This window comes from Mytilus trossulus, chromosome 3, assembly GCF_036588685.1.
Source record: "Mytilus trossulus isolate FHL-02 chromosome 3, PNRI_Mtr1.1.1.hap1, whole genome shotgun sequence".
Lineage (NCBI taxonomy): Eukaryota > Metazoa > Mollusca > Bivalvia > Mytilida > Mytilidae > Mytilus > Mytilus trossulus.
In genome coordinates, this window is record NC_086375.1 from 27,250,342 (window position 1) to 27,272,995 (window position 22,654).

The window sequence follows — 22,654 nt, forward strand, 5'->3', positions numbered from 1 at the left end:
TATCCTTTTTTGCAGGTATTCAAGATTTATACCATATAGTACCTTATATCCAAATGAATTTAACCGACTAGTTATATGAGTGCATCTTTCTTAAAGTCTCAGTATAAGTCTATCCTCTTGAAAAAATACCACATTGGAATGCCGTCTCATTGGCTTACACTCTATCTCAAAATATGAAAAACGGAGTAATCTCTATATTAATATCTTTGGTTGGTGAATTATGCCTTTCACTACCGGGAAGCGCACCATATTAAAATTATACAAGATGAAAAGGATAACCTTAGATTGAAGTTTAGGTAAACATAAAAAAAACAGACAACAACCAAATAAACGTATTCTTCCCAATCATTGTGGTCGACTATAGAGTTCTGGTGGTCGCCGCAATTACGAAATGTATATAGCGAACAAGCTAGTGGTAAAAAATTAATAATATACGTATATGCACAAAATTCAGCGTTATAAATTTACAGGCGACAACACAGTTTTCTCTGAAAAGATATTTATAGTAGTCCTAGCTTTTAAATGATATATTTTATTCTATTGGATTATATACATACTTAGTACCATGTGGTGTTGTTACAAACTTTCAGAGACTATGAAAATTGGTTGTTATTTTTATTGTTGTTAATATTATGAAATTTAATATGCGATTGTTATATAAGTGATAGGTTTAGATAGCTATAAAACCAGGTTCAATCCACCATTTTCAACATTAGGAAATGCTTGTACAATGTCATGATTATAACTTGTTTTCTTAGTTTGATGTCCTTTGATTTTGTCATTTGACTTCCCGATTTTAATTTTCCCTGGAGTTCGTTTTTTTTTTTAATTTTTACTTTTAAAAGCACGTATCAACATCAAATCATGTAACATCGTATACAAAAAAAACAATACTATATAATGATTTTTTTGTCATATGCATTTCATTTATTTGAACGCATACAAATATAATATAGATGAATGCAGATCTTGTATGTAATAATAATCGACATGCCTTCTTAATTTGAACCGGTTTATTAAAAAAAATCTTGATATGAAATAATGCGTATTAATAATTGTTTACCTTGTATTCTTAATTTCGCTAATTTTAAACAAACTAGTTTTAACATAATGCTTATTTGAGGTCGAATGAAAATCAAAATTGTTTCTGCCCCGAATGATTTTAAGAGATTACAATACTCCGTTTGATTTTTTTGGCTTCCGTAGTAATTCTGAAGGTAGCAAAAAAAATTATACATACATGTAAAAACGAATATTTATACTAACCTTATCGGGGCCTTTTATTGCCGATTATGCGGTATGGGCTTTGCTCATTGTTGAAGGCCGTATGGTAACCTATAGTTGTTAATGTCTGTGTCATTTTGGTCTTTTGTGGATAGTTGTCTCATTGGCAATCATACCACATCTTCTTTTTTATATTATCCATATATAATACAAACTGATGTACATAAGTCAAACAGATTAGTATATATAAAACTAGTTTATAAAAGTCACCAATTTCTCAATCGTGTGATCTGATAGACGGGTTTGTTCTTACTAAACTAATGTTATTTTCATTTACGGAAACACAATGTTCCAACGTTTATTGCAAAATTAAATTGTAACTAGGACAAAGCGGGTTTTTTTCTGTCTATCTCTCTACGCTTTTACTTCAAATTATTTAATGTCTCTTAGATCATAGCTTGACAATAAGAATTCAATTGAGGATCTTTTTTCTTGATTTACAATCTTAAATGGATAAGAAAATATGATGAATGTCCTGCAAGGGAGTACCCATCGAACGCTGGGGACATAGAATAGTGAGTCAGCTACGAACCCCTGACGAAACCAGATATCCTTTACCCACCGTTTCATTTGAGGGTGATTGACAACTAGTTATTTTCCCAAATTACAGATACAATTTATTTTGCCAGAACATAATAAAGGGGTGTATTGATCTTTGTGAAAATTCCCAAGATGGCCAATCAGCTTGATAGTCGAGCCATGTTACTTATTCTAAAGTATTTGTTTTCTTTATTTCAGGGCCGTAGCGTAATGGAGGCAAATGAGGCAAATGCCTCACTTTTGAAACGACGACCAAACTTTTAAAAGTGTCATTTTTTTCAATTATGTATTTTACATTATCATACTAATATCATTATGCGGCATAATGATATTAGTATGATAATGTAAAATACACATTGCGAGTTTCGAGTTTCAAATTATCTACCGGCACACTACATACAGTGTGTCCACTATGTTGCAGCGTGCAGCTTTTACCATAGCGCTGACGGTAAAACAATAAGTGTTCCGAATACAAATCAAAATAGAAAATTGAAACAAACTCGTGATGTCTTTACAAAACTGGTTGAAGACGGGTTCTTTAAAGAGAAAAAAAGATGAGAAAGGTAACTCATGAGTATAAACACCCCCAATAAGTATGCAGGCTTTCTGCTTGTTTTATTTTTTGGATGGATAATGCTATAGTTACCAATGTATACACTATCAATTCACTGAACAACAAATGCTAATCGATAAAATAATTCATTGACCAAAAATATAATAATTATTTATAATTAGTTTTAAAAAAAATCATGAAGCGCCTTTTTATGGGAGACTCAAATCTTTAATGTATTAATTTAAGGCAATTCATTATATTTATTTATCAGTAATAAAAGTGTGAAATATATTTTTAGTATTGTTTGAAAATATTTTTTTCGTGTTTCTTTTTTTGATTATGATCAGCATTGTCTGGTTGTATGCTAATGTGTTCCATTGCTTCTTGAGCGGTAAGGTCGTGGGTTCGAATCCAGGTTGTTCATAGTTAAAACCAATGACTTGAAAGTTGGTAGAATAAATGTGTCCAGTTAGGTTGACATGTCTTCCAGCGGATTATGATTATGTATTAAAAATAGATATATCCTAATTGATGCTTATAATATGTTCTCGTCTTTTATAAGCTTATAACTTGCTGCTGGACAGGAGATGAAAAAGGCATTCATCATCATTATCATCATGCTAGCATTAGGTTTATTTGTTCAATTTCTTTGTAGATGACCATTCTGATACAGAAAAATTAACTCCAGATATATCCTCTCCCATTCAAAATGAACCAGATCCAGAAATAAGGGAAACACCAGAGCCGAGTACTAGTAAAAAGTCCACTCTAATGTCAGTTAGTAGTCAAAAGGGGCTTGACCCAGCTATATTTCTTATTGAAAACCAACATAGTACAGATGAACAGAAATTGGCGATGCTAAAAGATGCTGACGAAATATCTAATGTTTATCCTAAAAAAGGGGGGAGACGATATTTGCCATCTTGGGAATCCCAGTTTCCATGGTTAAGATATTCCTGTACGGAAGATGCTGCATATTGCAAGTATTGTGTTGTTTTTCGGGATGAAGGTGGACTTTTTAGCAGTAAAGGTTTCACGGACTGGAAAAATGCAGTGGGTAATAAAAGATCAACTTTAAAATCACATGATGACTCCGTTGACCATAGAAATGCAGTTGAGAAGGCTGAAAATTTTATCTCTGTATGCGAAGGCAAGAAACCTAGTATATGTTCATCATTAAGCAAAGCATATGAAGACAAGGTCAAGAAAAATCATGATATACTTCTTTCCATAATTGATGTGATAATCGTGTTAGGGCAGAGGAACATTGCATTAAGGGGAAATTGGGATAAAATATCTCACCAGGAAGACGGAAACTTTCAATTTTTTATCAATTGGAAATCTAACTTTGATACGGTATTAAAAGATCATCTCGAAACAGCACACAAATCTATGACATACCTATCACCACAGATTCAGAACGAATTGATACAATGCTGTGAACTTGAAATAAGAGAACGAATTGTGCAAAAATGTAAAGCATCTGGTTTTTATTCCATAATGGCCGATGAAACTACGGATGTTTCCGTGACAGAGCAACTATCGCTGTGTATCAGATATGTTGATAATGACACGTATGAGGTTAGAGAGGATTTTTTAGGATTTGTTGAACCTAAGGAAGTTGACGCTGAACATATTGCTAATGCAATTGTTAGTAACCTAGACAAATGGGGACTACCATTGCAGAAACTGCGTGGACAAGGGTACGATGGAGCCTCTGTCATGAGTGGACATGTATCAGGTGTACAACAGCGCATACGTGAACAATGTCCAGATGCACCCTTCGTGCACTGCAAGTCGCACAACCTTAACCTTGTGGTGTCACCGTGACGCAGAGTTGCAAGGATGTGCGCCAGATACGAAATTTGATGTCATCAGTCGGCCAAATGACATGGTTCTTGTGTGCATCCCACAAGCGTAAAACCATCCTAAACTCATTTACAGGTAATACAAAATTAGTAGATGATATGCTTGAAGGTTTACAAAATGAAGAAGAAGATGTCGACATAAAACTTTTGAAAAAGGGAACAGATGTTTCGGTGAAGCGTTTATGCGAAACAAGGTGGACAGCAAGAGTAGACACGGTTTCGTCACTTCTTGCAAACTACAAATCTGTTCATGCTGCTCTGACTAAAATTGAAAATGTAAGCACAAGTGATGCTAGGACAAATGCAAGTGGTTATCGGCGCTACCTGGAAGACCCCGAATGCATTGTTGCCGTGTTAGTTGCCCAATTTGTTTTGAGCATTCTTAAGCCACTAACATTGTTCCTTCAAAAGACTGACTGCAACATGGTGGATGCTTTTGAGGAATCAAAAATTCTTCTGGAATTATTGCAGGAAAAGAGAACAGAGGAAATTTTTTCAGAACTTTTCAGGCGAGGTACTGTCATAGCAGATGCTATTGAAATAGACTTAATGCCACGTAGGCGAGTTGGTCGTCAGGTTCATAGGGAGAACGCAGCAACTGCCTCTACTGCAGAGCAGCATTGGCGAATTAATTTATTTTTCCCATTTTTGGATCACGTTATTAGTGAAATGCAACGCCGGTTTCCTGATGAGGTAAAAAATCAAATGTTAGGATATTACCTTATTCCAAAAAATGTAGGCAAGTTAACACCGGAATTAATTGAACACCTTTTCCAAGCATTTCCGGACGTAACAAACATGGAAGAGTTAACGTGTGAACTTGAAAGGTGGGTAAGAAAGACAGTAGGTATGCTAGACGAAGGAAGCCTCACGACAGCAATTAAGCTGGCTAACAAAGACTTGTACCCAAATGTTTTCACAATATTGCAAGTACTTTTAACTATGCCTGTCACATCAGTCTGTTGTGAGAGATCGTTTTCCAGTTTAAGGCGTTTGAAAACATGGGAACGGGCTACAATGGGTGGTGACAGGCTTTGTGGGCTTGCCATGCTCCATGTGCATAGGAATGATGCAGTGGACAAAGAACGTGTATTGAAGCTATTCGATAGCACAGGACATAGGAGAATCGGGAAGTTTTGGTTGACCAACAGAGATTAACTATGATATACAGTGAAACTTGTTTTGTTACTTACTAGGCTAGCTATTAAAAAAAACGCATTTCTGTTAATTTGTTTCTTTTGTTTCTTATTATAAATACATTGACTTCTCCCATAGTTATGCTGAAATAAGCTTTTCCCGTTTCAGACACCCGAACCCCCCCAAAAAAAATTTTCGCCTCGCTTCGCTCGGCTCAAAAATTTTTCGCCTCGCTCCGCTCGGCGATTTGCCTCACTTCGTTCGGCCTTGCGCTACGGCCTTGTATTTAGGATTTTAGTTCTATTACAAAGCCATTCATGTTCCCTGTGTTTAGAATCGCTTTTTGTAATGCAGGTTTTATTCTATTTCAAGTTTAATTTAGTAAAGGTGCATTAAATTGGGTATCGTTTTCATATAATAATTATGTACCACAATTATTTTCACGGAAAAGGCGAGAAAATGTTTTGTTAAAAGATAAATCACACAAACAAGATTTCTCTTAATTGGATTTTTACGGAAAACGAAGCCAGGTAAAAACTTCATGTTTCCAATGAAATAAAAATATAACGGATTTAAAAATAAACCTTACTCATTTTTGCCGGAACAGTTTTTCTCTTGTTCCGTGATTATCAAAACGATTTTTGTTTTAATTTGCAAAAAAATGATATATTGCTACAATCATATTTCAATGAGCAAAGTATCATTACGGTCTAAACGGAAGAATAATTAAAATAGAACACCACAGCTTAATTCCTTTTAAAAAAACAAAAACAACCCAATGTTTAGAATTTCAAAACTTCTTACAAAATCTACAGCCAAATTACTTCAACGTATATGATGCATCAGCATTAAGAATAAGTAACCAAATGGATAAAAGCAGAAGAAACACAAGAACAAACTATGCCTTTAACAATGAGCATTAAAGGGTCGTTTTGCTCATTCTATAGTTTTCTATGGACAAAAGAAAGACCAACGATACCATAAAGCCATTCAAACTTACCAATCGAAATAATCTGACAACGCCATGGCAAAAAAAGTCAGACAAAAGAGAAGCAAATTACAGTATACAAAACACAACATAGAAACCAAAGACAACGAAACACAAAACCCACCAAAGAACCTCGTATTCAGTGGTGCTTCAGTAAGCAGATCATGCTACATACGTCTTGGTTGCTCATGAAATACAAATCCGACAATAATTTTAATCCGAAAGGTCACATAATAATAAAATTGAGAATGGAAATGGAGAATGTGTCAAAGAGACAACAACCCGACCATAGAAAAAACAACAGCAGAAGGTCACCAACAGGTCTTCAATGTAGGTCCTCAATAAACATCTATTAAGGTAAACGTGGAAAATCTTTCGCATGGACAAGGTTAAAATCATCAGATGTCCATGCTAAAAAAAAAACAGCACCAATTTATCTTTGGTGTCTTTCGTCCCTCTTTTATCAAAGTATGCACCAACAACAGAATGTCATATCATATATAAAAAAGAAGATGTGGTATGATTGCCAATAAGACAATTATTCACAAGAAATTAACACCTATAAGTATGTACGGCCTACAACAATGACCAAACTCCATACCGTTTAATCATCTTTAAAACAATTAAAACGAGAAAACTATCTAATTTATGTTCAAATTAATGTACAAAAACAAATATGTTAATAGGCAACAAACGACAACCACAGAATTACAGGCTCATTACTTGGGAGAAGCAAATACAGAAAGCGGTGATGTTAAACATGTTAGCGGGCGCCAAATCCCCTTACCTGGAACATGCAGTGCTGTAAAAGTACAACAGGATAACAAACTATACAAATCAAATGTTAAAGGATGAACCCATCAGATGGATACACACATACATAAATCTAACAAAAATATTGAGTGGACGTGGCCGGTTATATACTTGTATATGGTATACATCCCAACAATAAAAAGACAGACCTGAGAGTACTAGCAGTTACTGACAGATAGTTCAGAGCCAATAACAACTAAAAAAAATCCTTATTCTAATTATCAATCAGTACACATCTCAAATCCAATGGATTTAGTATAAAGACGTCGTTAGACTGTTTGCCCAAGAAAAGTGAATTTATGATTCGGAATTTAAATAATGAAACTATATACATGTAGGTATTTCTTTCTCATAACAAGTCTCTAAAAAAAGTGTATTATAATACAGAGGATTGGAAACACGATCATCCAACATCCCATGCTAAAGAGGGGTTGGCCATTTTCCTGTAAGGGATGTATGACAGCAAAGTCACATCCAGTTGGAAACGAAAACTTAATTCTGATGTCCCAACTTGGGAGAGTATCACGATTTTTCATGTCACAGAACGCATTCAACAGCTCTTCCAATGGGGCTTTCGATGGCCTATTGCGAGATAAATAATTGGCTCTATCCAACATACGCACTGTTCAAATGACAATAATGAATTTCTAAAAACAGTTCTTAACTATTCATCTTGTTTGGAGGCTTGAGTTGATCGAGCATATACGGAAATTTGACTACAAATTAAAAAGGCACTACAAATCGAGTTTTTGAAACTATAAAACATATTTGTTTGCCTGTTCTATTACCGATATTCAAGGTTATTTTCATTGAATGACAAGACCATACTCATATATTCATTTGGTCTATATTGGCAATATATTTCACTTACTCTTATTCGTTTAGAGAAAATTATAGTAGTTTGCTTATTGTCCAGAAGCAGATATCATGTATAAAGACAAAAACAGGAAACAATGAACCGTTTAGGTATACAAGATCTTAATTTTACAACGTTAGAATATTTACGTGTCAAATGTGATGTTTCGTCTTTGACTATTGTCATAGGGATAAAGGAATTTAATCAAAGAAATTTGATATTTCCTTTGTATGTTTGAAAATTACTACTTTTTTGCCAGTTCATCCATCAACGTCAATTGAATTTGTCTTGTAGAATATAAAGAGATGTGATCTGGTGTGTCTTTACCTTCCCCTTGGGAGTCCGTGTCACTGATCTGCGACTGTACCCGACAACGTGTAACCAGTTTATTTCAATTTTGATGGAGAGTTTACCAAACCTTAATAAGTTTGCATACTCTCTTGGCGGTATAATTTTGTTAAAGAAAACATCGATTATCTTTATAAGTCGATCCCTAAGTTCTCTTAGTCTTCTTACTTTCAAGTTGCATTTAGTATAACTGTGTCTATGTATGTCTATGATAAAGTAGGTCTATAATTACTAGTTTCGTAGGCAATGTATGTAGATTTTGTTATTTTTTTTTATCATTATTATAATTATTATGAAACAAACTATGTTTTTTTACTATATTCATATAGTGTTGGTATTTTAGATTAAAGCCTTCTTAAAAGGGTGTCCTTTTTCTGCATCATCGGGTTAAAAAGACGACCATATTTTAAAACTTCAAGTTTTAAGTTGCATTTGGTCAATGACTTAAAAGTAAGATGTATATGATTTCCTATGAGACTTAATCACATAGACGTTAATTACTGTAGATCACTATACGGCCTTCAACAATGAAAAAACAATATATATACCACACAGCCAGCTAGAAAGCATTCTTTTAATAAGTCTTGTTTATTTGTCATTTAATAGGATGTATAAAAGCGTGGATCGTGTGCACCTTTGCACTTATCGGTAATATGCGCACGATCACACTGTTACACCCAATAATGCTAAAAGAGAGAGAGAGAGAGAGAGAGAGAGAGAGAGAGAGAGAAGTATGCAATCTAAAGTAACAACGTTGCCCTTTTCACTCCAGATATAATCTTCGAAAATATGACTTAATGTACAATGATTATTTTGTAAAAACATCAGTCTTGTGGTAATAAATACGGATACTGGTTTTAGATCACTACATTGCTTATTGAAGCCATATATCCACCAAGGATTCTACATGCTGGCTTTTCGGTGTGAGCCAAGGCTTCATGTTGAAGGCCGTACTTTGGCCTATAATGGTTTACTTTTACAAATTGGGACTTGGATGAGGAGTTTTCTCATTGGCACTTATGCCACATCTTATATCTAAATCCTTGTATCCACTAAAACCACTGGACGTATTTCAACTAAACGTAAACGTAAAATTGTTTTCGTCCCACCGTATGTATATATAGTATTGGTTTTCCGTGAATATATATGGATCAAGTGTTAAAGTTTTAAAAAAAAATCGAAATAATTATGTGTTGGTAGTGCTGTGTTGTACTGTCCAAAAGTTTTCGTAATTCATATTTTCTTTTTATATATATAATATAATATTAAGGGAAAAGTTGACAATTCAAAATAATCAAGATGCCAGATATTCTGAAAAACGAAATTTATCAATGTTAGGCGAATATTGACAATATTATTGATCTGTTTAATTTTGAAGCGTTTGAATGTAATCTTTAAAACAATAATGAATAGAGAAAAACTGCGATCAGCAAAAAATGAAAAATAAGCAAATTGAGATCTATTGGTCGTTTATATTGGGATAACTGCTGTTTATGTGTATGTATTCAGATTGATTTTTCTCAAATGGTATCCTTAAAGTTTTACGTTGAATGAATAATATGCCCTAGCCCTGATGAATAATATGCCCTAGCCCTGACGAAAAATTAATATAATGCATTGATTTGGTTACACCTTCATGAATTTATATTAAAAATGCTGTAAATATAAAAATAACATGGTTTTTAAATATTTAATATAAAAAATAGTTGACATAACTATTTCTTATAATATGATTTTATTTATTTCTGTAAAAAAAATATTAATTCTTAGTTTGTTGATTTTTTTTTATTCAATTATTCAAAGAACTGAAATATGTTAAGGTTCAACTTTGTTTAAGGTCAAGGAACAGTAAAAGCAATACGATGCAGTATCGTTTAAGGCCAAAAGTTTTGAATATCCAAAACCTATAATACAAGCGTTAAAGAGCTGATAAAACACTACAAAAAACATAAGTAAGTCTATTAAATAAGGATACAGATAACTTCTTAGTGTGACATTAAAGCCATGAAATATATGTTAGAATAGAGAGCAAACTTATAACAGGCCCATTGTTTGGTTAAGTCCAAGTGAAGGGATGAAGTATGAAGCGGGTGCATGAACTTCACAAACTATTTTAAAGCAAAATACAAAAAATGAATAAGTTTCCTTCATACCTGATAGTCACCCGTTTTGTTTTTTATATCACATTGATTTATTTCATGATTGGTCGATTGATTGATTGATTGTTGTTGTTTGCATGCTTACCGTCCTTTCGTATATTACGGCTCGCCACATGAGTGTTTGGGTAAATCTTTGATATTTTTGGTTCTCAATGCTCTTCGAAAAGTACTGTTTTTTTGTTTTTATAACTTTTTGATTCGAGCTTCACTGGTGAGACTTCTGTAGACGAAACTTCGTCTGTTCTGGTTTAGTGATAATGTTGTAAATTTAATCGTATTTATAAAATGTTGTTATGTTGTTTAAATCTGTCGAAAGGTTTGTACTTTGAGATTGTGTTAATTTTTGTTTTACATTGGACAGTTTTACTATATAGAAAACCATTCCAGAGTACATAAAAGTCTTTAATTAACGGGTTTATGTTGATATCTGAGTTTATAGCCGTTCAGAAAGCAACGTGCTCCTTGGAACCGATATAAAAACTTTTTCTTCAGTATTTGTCTGCCTTTAAGATTTTAAATGTTATGGACTGATGGCAGTTATTGGAAAATGTCAACACATCTTTCAACTGTATATGCAGCTGAAAGAATCTAATGTATAGTTTTCCTTTCAGGTGTGAAGACGTAATGTAGATAAATTTGAAAGCCTAAGCATAATTTTTTTTTCATTTCCCAACGGTTTTCGAGGCAATGCAACTTTTTTTTAAGCCCTACTTATGTCTGCCATGATATTTCAACTGCAAATTATAACTGCATATTTAAAGTCTCCTCTGAATAAAGTGTTATTTAAGAGTGGTATGTTTTTAATGACTTTGAAAGTAATATTTTGCTGTTTAAGTATATATAATATTTAGTGTTCATATCATTGTGTTCATATTTGAAAGCGTTTGAACTGCAATTTGTCTGTTGTTATATAAATTACGATTTTGCACTAATATATATTGAGAAATCTTAATTTTTTCCAAAAACTACAGCAAAAAAAAACTCAAATTTGACCACTGGTCGTACGATGAAGACTTTGAAAAAAAAATGGTCGTTGTATCGAAAAAGACAAGTTTAGAAAATCAAGTTTCAGATGACTATAATTCCCTCCAAATGTTTTTTCTGTCGTGAAAAAATCTCTACGAGCTATATAATACTGTATGTTTTAACTATATTGTTTGTATTCTTTTTGTTTCTGTTTATCTCTCCAAATATAATGAAATCAGTTGATACAACTTTAATATACATATGTTTATGGATTTTGATGACAAATATGAAGCATACAACACCAGTGTTATTCTTCCAGAGTTATGTCACTTTATGAAATAATTTTCAACACTTTTTTTTCAGTCGTGTTTTGCTAGAGAGGGATCGGATTGCTTTTAATATAGTATACATAAACTTAAGACAAACACAAATATCTGATAATTAACTTTTTATCATAAAACTGTTCCACAAATGAAACCAGTCTGACTGATATATCAGTATAAATGCTTCATAACATTTAATCATATCTATACTGGTTTGATTGTGTAAATCGGTAGACTAATTAAGATAAGAAGCAAATACACATTGGACCCAAAGATATTTTGATTTCTGTGAAGTGGTGAAATATTTTTGCCAAGAATAAAAACTGTATTTATTTTTGGTTTCAGTTTAGATAAAGGCTTCATTATCAAACTTTGTAGTAATATTTGATAGTTCAATAGTAAAAGTATCCTGGGCGAAAATAGAATTATTGATTTTTGTTTGTTTTTGTAGGTTTTTATAGGGAAGGGGGTAAGATTGTTTTTAAGAGTAATTATATACTGAAGACAAACAAAAATATCTGATAATAAGGGGTTTTTTTTATCATAAAACTGTAACCCAAATAATTACGAATAAAAAAATGGTAAAATAAAGACTGTATTATTTTTGGTTTCTGTTTTGATAAAGGCCTCACAATCTAACTTTGTAGTAATATCAAATAGTTCCATAGTAAAAGTTTCCTCGGCAAACATAGAATTTGAATAATTACTTATAATTCAGTATGCTTATTTGTTGTAATATTTAATAGTTCAATAGTAAAACTTTCCTCCGCGAAAATAGAATTTGAATAATAACGAATAAAAAAAATAATAAAAATTGATTTGGCATTTGGTCACATAGAAAATAGTCGCAAAGGGAAATGACTTTCTTAGAAACGATGATCATGTTCTCTACCTTCTCCATCTTGTCAATTTCTTCTCTCATGTTATTACCACATCAAATTAGTAATTATTCCTGCGCATGATTGATGCGTAATATGAGATAGAAAACCGAAATTCAAATCTCGCCAGGGAAGTGTCCTATCGTAAAAAAATAATTCTCCGCTCTAATCATATTTGGAATGAACTTTGGAAGAAAATGAATAGGGGATTAACTTTGCATGGGTTGCCACATGTTTCTGTTACATGCTTTTATAAAAATATGTTGTAAAGTTTGAATCTTAATTTATGCCAAAGAAATATATTTCTGCAGAAATTTCTATTTTCGTATGTATAATGATTAGATTTCAATGTTATCGGCTGTTGTTTTTTTTCTAATCTTTTCGTGTGTATGTGTGTTAAAAAAATGATACAACTTAATTTTGCTCTACAAAATAAATAACTCGTGAGTGTCTTTTATACAAGAACACATGCGTCATGTCCGAAAAGTATAGACTTTATCTAAATGAAAGTATTAATAATTCAATGTTTTGAGAAAATAGGGAAAATTAAATATTTAATATTGTATTCTCTATGCTGTTTATATGTTGACAGGGTTCTGAAGATGATAAAACAAATACAACATGTACTAGAATATTGAACGCACAAAAAACGGCTTTTATGCATTCAGTTCATACAATTTTATAGTTTGAATATACTTGCTCACTTTTTTGTATTTTTTGCCAGACAAAATCTTTTCTTATAATTTCCTTCAGCACGTAGGCTTCTGAAAATCTAAAAAAAAATATTTGCAGACATAATTTTTTTAATAAATACTCTATTAATTGGCAATTTGATACACAGAAATGGCAAATCATAGGGTGCAAAGTAGTTCCAGAGATTTAAAATCGTGCAAACGAAATCTCAACGCTTTAGATAAGAAATTAAAATGTTCTTTATTATCAGCATAGTAAATCATATCCTCGAAATACATCAAACGGCTCCTTGTCAAGTTAGGAAAAATGTATGGATTGAAAAAGCACTTGTTTCAGTAAGCACAGTTCGTTATTTAGTTGTCCTGAGTGGAGATTATCTTCAGTTCTCGTACAGTCTTTTGATCTTAGTTTTGATTTATTATTAGTAGAAGAAATCTATTTCATTTATTTCATTTATTACATTAATAAAGGGCCAGTCGTGTTCAACCTATTTATTCCAGATGATCATTGCATTTTTGTCAAGAACTACATAGAAAAGGAACAAAATGTAATAAAATATATAGCCGGCAATTTAGTTTATTTTTACCGAAGGTAAGCTATGCGATAGTACTTCAAATTTTGTTTGAGATGTGCAATAAAATAATTGGTTTTACAACTGTCAATATGACAAAGCAGTCATTAAGATTTCTTTAGTTGCCAACTTGTCTTATTTTAATAAGAAGAGAAATCATTTCTCATGTCCGACTGTCGAAAGAGAAAAAAATATGTTTTTATTTATCATATTTTATTTATAATTTATTCGTCTATGTATTTTATATTTTAACATGATAATTAATATTGTTAATTACAAACACTTTTAATGTTCATTATTACAAATAAAAAATCAATTTAAAATATTAAATTCGTAAGAAATATATTTAATTAAACAGTAAACAAAAGAATGCAGCAAAAGAAAAGTAATAAAAAAAAAACGAATTAATATAAAATATTTATTTTAAAACAAATCCATCTTAGTCTTGTAAATGATAAATGTGAATTTATTTCTAAGACTGAAGGGGTTCTACAATGAATAAACGAAATTTTCTTAAAATTTAAAGAAAATAGCATATTTATTGTGCTTGATTTATTCTCAGGTTTATTCGTTGAAATACATCTTTGTATAAAAATAAAAACAAACAAACAAATTGACAATTCGATCAGTTTCTCAGTTACTACTTTTATAAATAACATTTCTAACTAAAAACACATAATAAATATATAGTTAGGTGTCCTTTTGATGTAGTCTGGACCCAACAGCGGACATTGGCACAAATATACAGACAAAAGAACATGCAAAATAATAAAAAAAAAATCATTAGTACAGTTCCTCAGTTTAAACTATAACTAAATTCATTGCTAAAAAGTAAACACGGAAATCTACATCAACGTCACATGTCCTTGAAAATAGATTCGACATGAGACACAAATGTCAATGATATGTTTATTTCTATCGTCATTCTAAAAGAATGGAACGAGAGAAACTATCAAAATACTTATCTACCAAAGTTATTGTACTATCAAACAGAAAAAGTAAAATTCCTAAAATATCACCAGAACGTTGATGTCATTTCTGTTCCAACATATTTCGTCTTTTAGATGTAGATAAAATGTAATCGAAGTACAACCTTTCAGAATTAATCAACGAAAACTTGTTTGATATATGACTGATGGTGTAAATTAATCTTTTTAGCCACAATGGATGAATATAACTAGGAAACTAAACCCATCATTATGCATAAGATAGAAGACAGACACTATAATTTAATTAAATAGTTTAATTGTAAAAATAGTAACACGAGACAAGACTAACATTAGAATTCTAAATTACTTCGCCATAAAAGCTTTAATAAAAAGATTTTTTTTTCAGGTTATGTTCTACATGTATAGTTTCTTTTTCAATCTCGTTTTTTAAATAGCTAGTGGTAATGTAATATTTTTTATTGTCAACATCTATAAATTGATGGAAAATCGTAACTTTTTCTCTGTTTAAAAAAGCCTCGTAGAAGGAAATACAAAAAATAAAGACCTCAGAGAGAGTGAATGAAGACATCCAAATTAGCATAAATCATTTTTATAATGTTTAGTAAATGCATTCCCTTTCAAATAATCATGATGTACGCTGTCATAAAATATATTAAACTTGTCATTTAATACATTAATCTATTAATGAAATTATCTTTCGAGTCTGTATAGGTTCCCCTTGGTAAAATCCCTATGTACGTAATGGTATTGGTCCCACGTGACCAGTAAGGGATAAAAGCCATAACAAATTTGTTGTGAAATCAATTTCCATATTTGTAAACAAGTGTGTTGAAACAACGGTCATTTATTACTGTCTGTAATGGCCGAACATTTGTTCTTTATTGTGAAAACCGTGCATCAAAGAGGATAGTATTACATTGGCCAGACAAACCTCGAGCATAGATTACACAAAATATATATTTTTAATCTACTTCCCAAAATTTAACTAAAACAAACAACAGTTATATATAGGAGAATTGTGACCCATGTCCATATTGCTCTCAGAAGGATACCGGAGTTGTCTGGATTATACAGATATTGCTGTCGCGAAACCGGTGCGAATTTCCCAGATGTATTTGGAAGAACATTTGGGAATTGTGGGTTTTAAGTTCTTCAACTTCATAATTTGAACTTTTTGGTTCGAACTTCATTGAATAATGTTTATTGTAGAAGTATTAACGCATCTGGCATACACATGGTTAAGATGGGTATCAATGCTGATTTTAATGGTTAAGGTAAAGAGGTAATACTACTTTTCTCAATTTCGCTACAGAACTGTTCTTCGTTCCATTGTTTTGACAATCTTGATCTTTTTATGCAGGTTATACTTTAAAAAATATAATTGATTACTATTTTCATAATATGATGACAAACGATGTCCGGAAAATCAACGCGAAAAAGAAATACTTGTTCTTCCAAATGTTCGTGCTTAAACAAGAAAAAATGGGGAAGTCTAAATCCCGAATGCTTATATACATTCATGTTGAAATTAAATCTGTATAAAGACTATAATTAACTCATCATAGATACCAGGTTTAAAATTTTACAATAACGTCAGACGCGCGTTTCGTCTCAAAAAGACTCATCAGTGACGCTCGAATCAAAAAATGTTTAAAGGGTCAAATAAAGTACGAAGTTGAAGAGCATTGAACATGTGTAATCGTGATACATGGTGATCGAAATGTTGTAAAAACTTGGACAACATGAGACATCATGAAAGCCAAAAAAATGCCTCATACAAACAGCATATAAACTTGGTTTTCCCAAGATACATTAAAAAAAAAGAGTTGAACTATTCGTGATAATCGACAAATTTTTGAGTCTCTTATTACAGCTCTGTACATTACTATAACTTATGCATTTTTTTCTGTGAATAATTTGAACACACCTGTATCAAGCCGACTATTTTAATTGTTTATTTTCGTATATAGAGGGATTAATCAGGGGCATTACTTTATGGCCCTATTGGTCCTTATTTTTATCCATTACTCATGAAATGTTTTATTTCGTTTACGTTTAAAGTGGTTCCTCGAGACAACAAATAACATCGTTTAAGTTTTTACAATTAGAAACGTTTTAGTGCTATGAAAACGGTTCCCTCCAGTATAACGATCTTACGAAAACATGCTAATTTATATTCCGAATTATTATTACAATTAGATAAACAGAAGAAATTGGCAAACTTGGCATTTCTCACAATAAAATGAATAAAAAAGAAATTTTGCATTAATTCAATGCGTAACTATATATAAAAAAAAAGGAGATGCCAGTGGTATGATTGCCAATGAGACAACTACCCACCATGCAGAGTTTAAATTAAGTGGATGTATACATTTGTAGACAACGTACGCCTTCAACAATGAGAAAAACCCAAATTGTATAATCAGCTTTAACATACACCTACATGCAAAATTTGAAACAATTTACATGATAAACCTAACGACCTAATGTATAACGAAACAATTTATGAAAAACAAATATGACAAGACAAGAACCAACGAAAACCTCTGAATTACAGACTTCTGACTTGGGACAGGCACATACATACATAATGTGGCGAGGTTAAACCTGTTTGGCGGTCGCCAAACTCTTCCGTAACCTTGGACATGGTAGAAAGTGGCTTAACTCAACACATGGATACAAACACAAATACATAAAAAAAAAACACACACAGAGTGAGCGTGGCCGGTTACTTGCAAATACCAACAACAAAATGACACCACGTACAGGTCTGAGAGAACTCGCAGTTACTGAAAGCTAGCGCAAAGCCAATACCAACTAACAAAAAGAAATATGCATTTAAGACTAAATTATTAATCAGTGCACAACGAACATCCAATGAATTTAGTGTAAAGACGTCATAAACAGTCCGCGGAAACCATGATTGTGTGCAATACAAAGATACAGGTACATCTATTGACAGATTATACAGCACATTAATGTGCATATATGTAGATAACAATGGTATTAAGTTTGCTTTAAATTTAATGATAAAAAAATCAATATCAACACCAATTAAAACAATATTCTAAGATATAATAACAATGTTGATTTGGTAAGAACAATATAAAAAAGAAGATGTGGTATGATTGCCAATGAGAAAACTGTCTACAAGAGACCAAAATGACATAGACATTAACAACTAGAGGTCACCGTACGGCCTTCAACAATGAGCAAAGCCCATACCGCATAGTCAGGTATAAAAGGCCCCGATATGACAATTCAAATGAGAAAAGTAACGGCCTTATTTGTATAAAAAATTAACGAAAACAAATATGTAACACAAAAACAAACGTCAACCACTGAATTACAGGCTCCTGACTTGGGACAAACATTTAAATAATGTGGCGGGGTTAAACATGTAAAGTTCATTTAATAGGATAGTTAAGTTTGCCAGGATCAGTTCTAAATTTCCGTGCACGGTAAAAAAAAAAAAAAAACAAGCTTCAAAACCATATCTTTTTTATCTATGGAAAATTTTTAGAAAGGTTTTAAAGTAATTTGCGGTACCGAAATCACTGACTTAACAATTAACAAGTAAAACATAAGATTATGTTAATTAAAATCCAAATCTTCATAACAGACACGCGCATACTGAACGAGTTGTGATGAAGACACACCAAAAGATGGTGTCGCAGGAAAATCACAACCAAAAAAAGAGAAAATTAAAATTTGGGAACAAAAAATCGCCCTTTTTATCTTAAATTTTAGTGTGGAGACTGAAAATATATCTTAGTGTTTAGTACACCATAGGATATCCTCCATCTTCAAAGTTTACTTTATTCATGACTATTTTACGGAATTTTGAATCATTACGTTACTACAATATTCCATTTGTTGGTGCAGCAAACACTATGCATACGACGTGCACATATCAACGTTCATATATGCGGTCCTGGTGCAGGTGTTTATCATGTTCGTTCTTTTTTTTTCGAATTTTCTGACAAACTGTCTTCATGCGTGTTTCACTTTTTTAATATGATGTGATAAACCTTTATAACTCAATTTATTTAATAATTTTATTCTTTTTCACATTTCAATCAGCAATAAATCAATTACGCGTGTAAGTGCTGCTTTAAAAAAAAAAACGAGGAAAAAGCTGAACTTCACAGGTGCTGGATAAGTTGGAATATTGAAGCATGTAAAAACTATAAGTAGTAAGCATTAAAAGGTAAAAAGAAAAGTACAATATCGATGAATCACACAGTAAGAAACTTTATGAAAAACACGTTATCCATGTTTTACTATATCTTAAAACAAATAAACAAGATCTGATGTTTTATGTTATATTCTAAACAACAAAAAATAGGTATAACATAGGATGATGAAAACCACTCAAGATTTTCCCTATGATACCAATTTAGGTCAACAGGTGTCCCAATGAAAAATGCTTATAACTATTTTAATTTTATGCATTGCTGTTCCGATTGTTTTCGGACAAACCACGATTTTGGGGGTATGCATTTCAACATCATAATTATGAACAAACACAAATATGTCCTATAATCACTTTCAACATGTATAGCCAGTCAAAGTCGATAACAACAAACATGAACCAGTTATTGTCTGATCGGTTACAATAATCACGAACCAGTAATTGTCTGATCGGTTACAACAACCACGAACCAGCAAATATGTCTGAAATGTTACACTAATCATGAACTAGCTATAATGTCCGATCATTTAATTCACAATGAACCAGCGACTAAGTTCGATCAAGGAGGTTATATGACCTCCTTCGTCCGATGGATCACAACAACCATGAACCAGATAATGTCCGATCGGTTACAACAACCATAAACTAGTGAATATGTCCGATCGGTAACAACAACTATGAACTATAGCGAATATGTCCGATCGGTAACAACAACCATGAACTAGCGAATATGTCCGATCGGTTAAACCAACCACGATCCAGCATATATGTCCGATCGGTTACAGCAACCATGAACTTGCGAATATTTCCGATCGGTTATTTCAGCCATGAACCAACAAATATGTCCGATCAGTTTAAACGAACTACGCACCAACAAATATGTCCGATCACCTAAAAGAACCAGGAACCAGCAAATACACCCAATCGGATACTACAAACATGAACCAAACAATATAAACTATGGTTTACAACAAAAGTGAAAACAAAATATGTCCGATGGTTTACCACGATTACAAAAAAGAAAGCAAACTGAAGTAAAGGAGTATAAGGGTAACTAAAGAGTGTTGTTCCTAATCGAATGTATACGTAATTCTCGCTACATTGAAGACCTGTTGGTGACCTTCTGCTGTTGTTTTTTTTTATTTTGGTCGGGTTGTTGTCTCTTTGACACATTCCCCATTTCCATTCTCAACTTTAGTAATTATGGACATGAGTATGCTTTTCATTGTCAATATACAGATAATTCTAAGTTATCCCACGCCCATTAAAATCAATTTCAGAACTGATAAGTAAAACAAAAAAACACAGCAAAGTTTAAATATCCCCCTTTTCCCCAAAAAAACTAAAACGATACAACCTAAACAAGACGGAAACGTTATTCTCGGCTTTGAAAAAATACAAGTCAGTGTAGTATCACAATAATGATTTGTATTCATATGAGTACTAGCTGTTCTTCTCTTTGAAACGGAGTCCTTTATTGTCAGGAGATACACGCTATATGATCAGCATTCATAGTTAATTCGTGGGATGTATAAATACACTGCCACGTCCGTCAGAATAGGCATGCATGTTTAAGGGCATACGATATAGTTTTGATCCTACGCTGATTTTTGACAATTCAAATTATATGCAATATACTTTCATATACAGCTACTTTTAAAGGTAAATGGGATCATAATCATAGACATTTACTAAAAATTTCAGTTTCTTGTATATTTCTCTCATATACCGCTTGCATGACATACGGGCACTTTAACAAATGATGTCATTCTAAAAATAACTTCAAATTTATTTATAGTACCGCCGATCTTTGCTATTGGAAAGACAAATCCAACTTTCTAGTTTCAAAAAGATAAACACAATTTTTTTTGTAAAATCATTTTGAATAACTTTTTACATTTAAATGCTCTAAATTTGTGGAAAAAATTCCTTGACATCAATTCAATTTAATTATCTTTTCATGATTTCAGATAAAAACAGTATTTATTATGGTATATTTGTCGAGTTTAAAAGTTTTCCATTGGTGATTTGTTAATTAAATTGGTACAAATAATCTGTTTACATTACCAAGCAAAATCTCATCTCCCAAAAGAAGGGACAATCAGCTCGTTTTTAAGCTAATGTTAAAAAAATGAGTCGACAAAAGCATCTTTTCCCACCCAATATGTTACATTGACGTTGCAAAATATTACTTTTACGTTAGCCAAGTTATAATCTCCCCTGTATCTGTATCGTATAATTATCCGATGTCCTTTTTTGCAAAAATGCCACGCTCTTTGTTGAGAACTCTTACAACAATTAACTTAAGGCTTTATTCTGCGCTAAATGTTGCTATTTAAGGCTTTATATATGGCAAATAATGTTACACGTTTTTGCAAACTATTGCTAAGAAAAAAGTCTTTAACGAAATGGGTCGATTTGTGTCCGAAAGACATTATAAAGCCATATAAAGTTCAACTAACCTTGCAATGGCTGTAAAGCCAGTCAAGATCGTTAAACACTTCCATCATATATAACTAAATAGAGTTTTTGGTTAACAATTTCCTTTTGTCACATTTTACGTTTAATTGTCGTAATTTTACCAATGCATTGAAATGATATTGTAAAGCAATATGTTTTATGGTTGATTGATATATGAATTTCGTAAGGAAATTAACAAAATATACAACACCCCAAGGTAACACAACCGGTGCTACATGTAGAGCAACGATTTTTTGGTGGGGTTCTTTTTGTTAAGTCTTTAGTTTTCTATGTTGTTTTTTGAATAAATATATACTGTTGTTTGTCCTTTTGTTCTTTTTTGCCATGACGTGGTCAGTCCTTTTTTTTACTTTTGGATCTCTTTAGTATCTTTCGCCTCTCTTTTACAAACTCGTATTGAATTGTCACTGTCTTTTAATGGAGACTGCATGTTGACCTCTAAATGTTTCTTAAGGTTGCTGTCCTATTGACATATGTTCCCATCTTTTTTTATTCGTGGAAATAACTCGTATTCGTGCTCAAAAGACTTCAGAAATAGTTGGCTAGTCAGGCTGGCGACGTTACGTGTGCATTATATGATACAAAGCAAAGAAGGGCGACGAATATCTGTATATGTTGTACATGAAAAGTGCAGAAAAATGTGTTGATAAGAACATATGATACCGATTTGAGTGTGCATGACTTGTGTCTAGAATAAACTTCACAAAATACGCCCGAGACAAAATACTGTATTCATAAATTATTTGGATTTATAAATATTTTGATATAAGCGTCCCTAAAGAGTCTTATGTAGACGAAACGAGCGTTTGGCGTACTAAATTATAAACCTGGTACCTTTGATAACCATTTACACCACTGGGTCGATGCCACTGCTGGTGGACATTTCGTCCCCGAAGGTATCACCAGCCCAGTAGTCAACGTTTAAGCGATTAAGTGTTGACACGAATATCAATAATGTGGTCATTTGTATAAATTTCCTGTTTACAAAACTTTGAATTTTTCGAAAAACAACTAAGGATTTTCTCACCCTTGGCATAGATTACCTTAGCCG

General features: G+C 32.3%; 2 protein-coding genes across 2 annotated transcripts; both read left to right on the forward strand.

Annotated features, from left to right (window-relative positions):
* The first annotated feature begins 2,329 nt into the window (after positions 1-2,329).
* Positions 2,330-4,207, forward strand: LOC134710595 (zinc finger MYM-type protein 1-like). The gene is made up of 2 exons (XM_063570969.1): positions 2,330-2,387; positions 3,033-4,207. The coding sequence occupies exons 1-2, from the start codon at positions 2,330-2,332 to the stop codon at positions 4,205-4,207; spliced, it is 1,233 nt and encodes a 410-aa protein (XP_063427039.1).
* A 56-nt stretch (positions 4,208-4,263) lies between these two features.
* LOC134710596 (uncharacterized) lies at positions 4,264-5,403 on the forward strand. The gene has a single exon (XM_063570970.1). The coding sequence runs from the start codon at positions 4,264-4,266 to the stop codon at positions 5,401-5,403; it is 1,140 nt and encodes a 379-aa protein (XP_063427040.1).
* The last annotated feature ends 17,251 nt before the right edge of the window (positions 5,404-22,654 follow it).